Source organism: Lepisosteus oculatus, chromosome 6, assembly GCF_040954835.1.
Source record: "Lepisosteus oculatus isolate fLepOcu1 chromosome 6, fLepOcu1.hap2, whole genome shotgun sequence".
Classification (NCBI taxonomy): domain Eukaryota; kingdom Metazoa; phylum Chordata; class Actinopteri; order Semionotiformes; family Lepisosteidae; genus Lepisosteus; species Lepisosteus oculatus.
In genome coordinates, this window is record NC_090701.1 from 43,948,332 (window position 1) to 43,957,849 (window position 9,518).

Sequence of the window (9,518 nt, forward strand, 5' to 3'; positions counted from 1 at the left end):
GCTGCTCTTGACTTGTGCGCGTCATCGTTTTTTCGCAGACGGACCACGCCTCCCCGGGAAGAGCCCGGTGCAGGGCACGACGGGACAGGAAGCGCTGGCAGGCCGGTGTGGACGGCTGGTTTCCCGACGATCGCTCTGCTCCGCTTTTTATTACTGCTTTATTTAATTTCATTCTGCAACAGAGCGGGGAGCTGCACAGCTATACAAATCCACAAACATACCACACAAGGGAAGCGCTCTGGAGTTTTGAAAGAAACGACTTTAAAAAAAAAACCCAAAACAAAATCGAAAAGCTCAGGTTCTCTTCCTTCTTTTTCTCCGAAACACAACTCGGCGGCGCTTCCCGGTTTGAAATCAGCTTTAAAAAGCCGAGATCCGCCATTGATCCGCCTCTGTCCGCATAAAGCGCGTTCCCTCCCGGTCGGGATTAAACTCCGCTCCTGAGCCCAGACTTCTGCTCTCCTCTGCTCCGTTTCCGTGCCCTCCGCGCCCGAGTCCCCCGTGGGAGGTCGGCGTGTTTCGCCTGTGGACAGACAGCGAAGACCGGCGGAAGTCCGAGCGGCGCAGCGACCTGACGCTATGAGCTACAAGCCCATCGCCCCGGCTCCCTCCGGCACCAACCACACTCCCCCCGGTGAGAGAGACGCGCTGCCAGTGTGATTGCGTGTAAGAGTGAGAAACGGGGCACAGGCTGCCCTCTCGGGGACCACACGCCCGCCTCCAGGTTCTTCTGAGAGTCGGGGTGAGACTCTGCACGCCAGACCCCACTTACCCTCAGCCCCGCACTGCTGTGTTCGTGCCCCTCAACAGCTGTTTGGGTTAAACCGACAACGATGCGTTCGGTATTTATTGCCCATTCCCAAGCGATACGTGATCTCCTTCTGTCCGGAAGCGTGCTGGGGTGTCCAGTCACTAGAATCTCGTTTCCCCTCAGAGCCAGACCCGGCGGGTGAGCTAGCCTGCTTTCCTGGTGCAGTCGCCTGAAGAAAGCTGGACCGTGGTCCTTTCCTCGCACAAGAACCCGTAACACTGGTGCTGTTGTATATGTCCACCTCTTCTCCACTGATCGCACAACTACACATAATCATCTCTCAGGGTCCGAGCAAAATCCCTGCCTGCGTACCTTTCTGGCTCACCTGGAATCTGACAAAACTTCACTCTGTTACTCAAACTGAGCTGACTATATCTGAACATGGGGTACTGGCGCGTCTGTATTCCTCTCTCAGTGTGTCTGTACTGTATTAACCCCTCTCTCTCAGTGCAGTGTTAATGTACTGGAGTGTCCAGTCAGTGTGTCTGGACTGTATGAACCCCTCTCTCTCAGTGCAGTGTTAATGTCCTGTAGTGTCCAGTCAGTGTGTCTGGACTGTATTAACCCCTCTCTCTCAGTGCAGTGTTAATGTCCTGGAGTGTCCAGTCAGTGTGTCTGGACTGTATTAACCCCTCTCTCTCAGTGCAGTGTTAATGTACTGGAGTGTCCAGTCAGTGTGTCTGGACTGTATTAACCCCTCTCTCTCAGTGCAGTGTTAATGTCCTGGAGTGTCCAGTCAGTGTGTCTGGACTGTATTAACCCCTCTCTCTCAGTGCAGTGTTAATGGACTGGAGTGTCCAGTCAGTGTGTCTGTGCTGTATTAACCCCTCTCTCTCAGTGCAGTGTTAATGTCCTGGAGTGTCCAGTCAGTGTGTCTGTGCTGTATTAACCCCTCTCTCTCAGTGCAGTGTTAATGTCCTGTAGTGTCCAGTCAGTGTGTCTGGACTGTATTAACCCCTCTCTCTCAGTGCAGTGTTAATGTCCTGTAGTGTCCAGTCAGTGTGTCTGTACTGTATTAACCCCTCTCTCCCAGTGCAGTGTTAATGTACTGGAGTGTCCAGTCAGTGTGTCTGTACTGTATTAACCCCTCTCTCTCAGTGCAGTGTTAATGTCCTGGAGTGTCCAGTCAGTGTGTCTGGACTGTATTAACCCCTCTCTCTCTGTGCAGTGTTAATGTACTGGAGTGTCCAGTCAGTGTGTCTGTACTGTATTAACCCCTCTCTCTCAGTGCAGTGTTAATGTCCTGTAGTGTCCAGTCAGTGTGTCTGTACTGTATTAACCCCTCTCTCTCAGTGCAGTGTTAATGGACTGTATTAATCTCCCACTTTATTTCTCTCAGGTTCCAGTGTTTCCTCTCCATCCTCCTCTCTTCCTGGTTCCTCCTCCAATTACAGGCCTCTCTTCAATGACTTCGGTCCCCCATCCATGGGCTACGTGCAGGTACGGTCCTGAAACACAGGACACCTTGTGATTCTCACTCAGCTGTAACAGATACTCCATGTCAAGGATGGGCCCTAACCTAGTCCTAATCCTCCGTGGTCTGTGTGCTGAACACACACAGGTCCTGGCCTGAACACACACTGCAGTAAGGATGGGTGGAAGTGTTTGAAATTTAGGTACAAATCTACAGTGGCAGACCAAGTCACGGTTCTTGGTTTCAGAAACAACAAACTGTGAAGGAACTGAATGTTTCTGGGGATCCGCAGCTCACTTGCCTGTTCACAAAGAGAGAGTTAAAGGACTCGGATGTGATTAGTATTTCCTATGTTTTTGGTTTGGAAATTACATTTTTTTAACATCCAAATAAGCATTGTTTTGGATTTCTTTATTCATAGGCCTCTGACATAGTGAGCGATTTACAAAACAACAATTTGTAAATTTTTGTAGCCTCTCCAGCAGCAGTGGAGCAGCAGCAGTCTCAGTGAAGCAGTGAGTGACGTCACGCAGGTCTGTGTCTAGTTGACTAGTTACGAGGTAGACTACTGGGGAAAGGTTATGCGTTTACTGAAGGCTTTATAAAGGAAAATGTAGGTCTCTCTTTATCTGATGACTAGGTTAGTGTGCTCTGGGTTCCTGGGGAGTCCAGTGACATTATAACTCTGAGTTGTGCTGACCTGAACCCTGGTTTCACAGTTAATCCAGAAGTATTATAACAGGGCACAGCAAGATATGAGGTCCCCCTGATGGAAGGATATGAGGGGTCACTAGGATCCTTTGGTGGGCAGGTTAGGGTACAGAGATAGGGTCCCCACTAATGAAAGGAGATGAGGGGTCTCTAGACACTCAGGTTAGGGTCCCTTCTGACTGGAAAACCTGAAGTGATGAGACTTTCCACCAAACTATAGACCGATATGCCTGTTAAATGCTGATGCTGCATACTTGACTAACTTGTCTAAACCAGACCTACAGGGGTTTGTTTCCATCATTTCATCACAGATCGGGGCAAAATGTGCTTTGCATTATCTACACCGAATATTACAAAAAAATAGTTTTATTTCTTTGGACATTTTGCGGTTGTATAACTTAAACTGTTGCAATTTGATCCTCTTATTTCCCATCTGATTCTCAAACGGAATTATTACCATTTCCTGGAGCTGAAAGGGTGTCTTAGGGTTCACTGAGTTGGTTGCTTGTGTGGAGAGTGTAGCTAAGTCAACAAGTGGTCAGCCTGGTCTCTCGAGTTCCTGTGGCTGTTAGGCTGTTGCATGAACACATTCACTGAGATTCACAGCTGTTTGGTGTGAATCTCACTTGGCGGTGTTGGGAGCAATTCTGCAGCTTTATACTAAATTTGGAAAGCTGAGCCCCTTAATGCCCTTTGATGCAGTCCGCTGGGAAACTCCTCTTCATTGCAAACCCTACAAGCTTACTTGTCTGACGATCACATGAAGCAAAAAGGGTAAGATTGGCTCAGAAAGCCAGGGCTCCTCGATAGAAACCAGGGATTTACTGAGCTGGACTGGTGGTCAATGTTTTCACTGGCACTTTCCCTGGTCACCTGTCCTTCCAGTTATCTGAAACCGATGAACTAGACACCACAGAGTGAAGTGAATTGGTGCATCATGGAGTTCAGGCTCTTCCAGTGTTTAAGCCACAGTAGAGCTCCCATTGTGAGGATATGATGCTGCTGGTTTCTCTCCGTATAACTGAGCTCCTGGTTCTCCTGCAGTCCTTGAAGGCCCCAGGCTCGCAGGGCTCTCAGTCCACCTACGCCGACCTCTTGTCTGTGATCGAAGAGATGGGCAAAGAGATCAGACCGACCTACGCTGGGAGCAAGAGCGCAATGGAGAGGCTGAAAAGAGGTACTGCGCTCAGATATTGAACGCTGGCCAGTTTCTCTTGACTTAAAGAAACATGGACAGCCTGCTGGGTTCTGGAGTTGGGAACGCTTGCACTACTCTGTTACACAGATGTTTTCCCACTGATCAACACAAGTATGGATTTTGTATCAGTATCGGTACACTGATGTACAGCACACTGCACTAACACAGTCACACACCTTACAGACACTGTTGGTCCCACTGACACACTGTATCACACTGTACACACACTGCTGGTCTCTTCACTGACATTGTGTCAAACTGCACACACACTGCTGGACTCCACACTGACACTGCACACACACACTGCTGGACTCTTCACTGACACTGTGTCACACTGCACACACACACTGCTGGACTCTTCACTGACACTGTGTCACACTGCACACACACTGCTGGACTCTTCACTGACACTGTGTCACACTGCACAAACACACTGCTGGACTCTTCACTGACACTGTCACACTGCACACACACACTGCTGGACTCTTCACTGACACTGTGTCACACTGCACACACACACTGCTGGACTCCACACTGACACTGTGTCACACTGCACACACACTGCTGGACTCTTCACTGACACTGTGTCACACTGCACACACACACTGCTGGACTCTTCACTGACACTGTGTCACACTGCACACACACACTGCTGGACTCTTCACTGACACTGTCACACTGCACACACACACTGCTGGACTCTTCACTGACACTGTGTCACACTGCACACACACACTGCTGGACTCTTCACTGACACTGTCACACTGCACACACACACTGCTGGACTCTTCACTGACACTGTGTCACACTGCACACACACTGCTGGACTCTTCACTGACACTGTGTCACACTGCACACACACACACTGCTGGACTCTTCACTGACACTGTCACACTGCACACACACACTGCTGGACTCTTCACTGACACTGTGTCACACTGCACACACACACTGCTGGACTCTTCACTGACACTGTCACACTGCACACACACACTGCTGGACTCTTCACTGACACTGTGTCACACTGCACACACACACTGCTGGACTCTTCACTGACACTGTCACACTGCACACACACACTGCTGGACTCTTCACTGACACTGTGTCACACTGCACACACACTGCTGGACTCTTCACTGACACTGTCACACTGCACACACACACTGCTGGACTCTTCACTGACACTGTCACACTGCACACACACACTGCTGGACTCTTCACTGACACTGTCACACTGCACACACACTGCTGGACTCTTCACTGACACTGTGTCACACTGCACACACACACTGCTGGACTCTTCACTGACACTGTGTCACACTGCACACACACACTGCTGGACTCTTCACTGACACTGTGTCACACTGCACACACACACTGCTGGACTCTTCACTGACACTGTGTCACACTGCACACACACACTGCTGGACTCTTCACTGACACTGTGTCACACTGCACACACACACTGCTGGACTCTTCACTGACACTGTGTCACACTGCACACACACACACTGCTGGACTTCACTGACACTGTGTCACACTGCACACACACACTGCTGGACTCTTCACTGACACTGTGTCACACTGCACACACACACTGCTGGACTCTTCACTGACACTGTGTCACACTGCACACACACACTGCTGGACTCTTCACTGACACTGTGTCACACTGCACACACACACTGCTGGACTCTTCACTGACACTGTGTCACACTGCACAAACACTGCTGGACTTCACACTGACACTGCGCACACACACTGCTGGACTCTTCACTGACACTGTGTCACACTGCACACACACACTGCTGGACTCTTCACTGACACTGTGTCACACTGCACACACACTGCTGGACTCTTCACTGACACTGTGTCACACTGCACACACACACTGCTGGACTCCACAATGACACTGTGTCACACTGCACACACACACTGCTGGACTCTTCACTGACACTGTGTCACACTGCACACACACACACTGCTGGACTCTTCACTGACACTGTGTCACACTGCACACACACACACTGCTGGACTCTTCACTGACACTGTGTCACACTGCACACACACACTGCTGGACTCTTCACTGACACTGTGTCACACTGCACACACACACTGCTGGACTCTTCACTGACACTGTGTCACACTGCACACACACTGCTGGACTCCACAATGACACTGTGTCACACTGCACACACACACTGCTGGACTCTTCACTGACACTGTGTCACACTGCACACACACACTGCTGGACTCTTCACTGACACTGTGTCACACTGCACACACACACTGCTGGACTCTTCACTGACACTGTGTCACACTGCACACACACACTGCTGGACTCTTCACTGACACTGTGTCACACTGCACACACACACTGCTGGACTCTTCACTGACACTGTGTCACACTGCACACACACACTGCTGGACTCTTCACTGACACTGTGTCACACTGCACACACACACTGCTGGACTCTTCACTGACACTGTGTCACACTGCACACACACACTGCTGGACTCTTCACTGACACTGTGTCACACTGCACACACACACTGCTGGACTCTTCACTGACACTGTGTCACACTGCACACACACACTGCTGGACTCTTCACTGACACTGTGTCACACTGCACACACACACTGCTGGACTCTTCACTGACACTGTGTCACACTGCACACACACACTGCTGGACTCTTCACTGACACTGTCACACTGCACACACACACTGCTGGACTTCACACTGACACTGTGTCACACTGCACACACACACTGCTGGACTCTTCACTGACACTGTGTCACACTGCACACACACTGCTGGACTCTTCACTGACACTGTGTCACACTGCACACACACACTGCTGGACTCTTCACTGACACTGTGTCACACTGCACACACACACTGCTGGACTCTTCACTGACACTGTGTCACACTGCACACACACACTGCTGGACTCTTCACTGACACTCACACTGCACACACACACTGCTGGACTCTTCACTGACACTGTCACACTGCACACACACACTGCTGGACTCTTCACTGACACTTTGTCACACTGCACACACACACTGCTGGACTCTTCACTGACACTGTGTCACACTGCACACACACACTGCTGGACTCTTCACTGACACTGTGTCACACTGCACACACACTGCTGGACTCTTCACTGACACTGTGTCACACTGCACACACACACTGCTGGACTCTTCACTGACACTGTCACACTGCACACACACACTGCTGGACTCTTCACTGACACTGTGTCACACTGCACAAACACTGCTGGACTTCACACTGACACTGCGCACACACACTGCTGGACTCTTCACTGACACTGTCACACTGCACACACACACTGCTGGACTCTTCACTGACACTGTGTCACACTGCACACACACACTGCTGGACTCTTCACTGACACTGTGTCACACTGCACACACACTGCTGGACTCTTCACTGACACTGTGTCACACTGCACACACACACTGCTGGACTCTTCACTGACACTGTGTCACACTGCTGGACTCTTCACTGACACTGTGTCACACTGCACACACACACTGCTGGACTCCTCACTGACACTGTGTCACACTGCACAAACACTGCGGGACTCCACACTGACACTGTGTCACACTGCACACACACTGCGGGACTCCACACTGACACTGTGTCACACTGCACACACACACTGCTGGACTCTTCACTGACACTGTGTCACACTGCACACACACACTGCGGGACTCTTCACTGACACTGTGTCACACTGCACACACACACTGCGGGACTCTTCACTGACACTGTGTCACACTGCACACACACACTGCGGGACTCTTCACTGACACTGTGTCACACTGCACACACACACTGCGGGACTCTTCACTGACACTGTGTCACACTGCACACACACACTGCGGGACTCTTCACTGACACTGTGTCACACTGCACACACACACTGCTGGACTCTTCACTGACACTGTGTCACACTGCACACACACACTGCTGGACTCTTCACTGACACTGTGTCACACTGCACACACACACTGCTGGACTCTTCACTGACACTGTGTCACACTGCACACACACACTGCTGGACTCTTCACTGACACTGTGTCACACTGCACACACACACTGCTGGACTCTTCACTGACACTGTGTCACACTGCACACACACACTGCTGGACTCTTCACTGACACTGTGTCACACTGCACACACACACTGCTGGACTCTTCACTGACACTGTGTCACACTGCACACACACACTGCTGGACTCTTCACTGACACTGTGTCACACTGCACACACACACTGCTGGACTCTTCACTGACACTGTGTCACACTGCACACACACACTGCTGGACTCTTCACTGACACTGTGTCACACTGCACACACACACTGCTGGACTCTTCACTGACACTGTGTCACACTGCACACACACACTGCTGGACTCTTCACTGACACTGTGTCACACTGCACACACACACTGCTGGACTCTTCACTGACACTGTGTCACACTGCACACACACACTGCTGGACTCTTCACTGACACTGTGTCACACTGCACAAACACTGCTGGACTCTTCACTGACACTGTGTCACACTGCACACACACACTGCTGGACTCTTCACTGACACTGTGTCACACTGCACAAACACACTGCTGGACTCTTCACTGACACTGTCACACTGCACACACACACTGCTGGACTCTTCACTGACACTGTGTCACACTGCACAAACACACTGCTGGACTCTTCACTGACACTGTGTCACACTGCACACACACACTGCTGGACTCTTCACTGACACTGTGTCACACTGCACAAACACACTGCTGGACTCTTCACTGACACTGTCACACTGCACACACACACTGCTGGACTCTTCACTGACACTGTGTCACACTGCACAAACACACTGCTGGACTCTTCACTGACACTGTGTCACACTGCACACACACACTGCTGGACTCTTCACTGACACTGTGTCACACTGCACAAACACACTGCTGGACTCTTCACTGACACTGTGTCACACTGCACACACACACACACACACACACACACTGCTCTGTCATCCTGGATTAACTCACGCCTCTCTCTCAGGTATCATCCACGCCCGCGCCCTGGTGAGGGAGTGCCTGGCTGAGACAGAGAGAAACGCCAGAACATAACGACCGGCCCCCCTCGCCCCCCCCAGCCCCCTCTCACGAGCTCAGTTCCCTCCTCTCTTCTCTCCCTCCACCTCCCCTCCTCTCTCCTCTCTCCTCTCTCATGGATCATTACTTTTACAACTTCTAATCACATTTTGTAAACTGAATTTTTTCAATAAGTTAAATAAAATCGATTTGCAATGAAAACAGTGTCTCTTTGTACAGCTGT

At 50.8% G+C, this 9,518-nt stretch overlaps 1 protein-coding gene across 1 annotated transcript; it reads left to right on the plus strand.

Annotated features, from left to right (window-relative positions):
* Positions 1-53: 53 nt before the first annotated feature.
* On the plus strand, positions 54-9,496 carry cdk2ap2 (cyclin dependent kinase 2 associated protein 2). Its single transcript, XM_069191396.1, has 4 exons — positions 54-634; positions 2,151-2,251; positions 3,981-4,113; positions 9,243-9,496. The coding sequence occupies exons 1-4, from the start codon at positions 580-582 to the stop codon at positions 9,308-9,310; spliced, it is 357 nt and encodes a 118-aa protein (XP_069047497.1). The 5' UTR covers positions 54-579; the 3' UTR covers positions 9,311-9,496.
* The last annotated feature ends 22 nt before the right edge of the window (positions 9,497-9,518 follow it).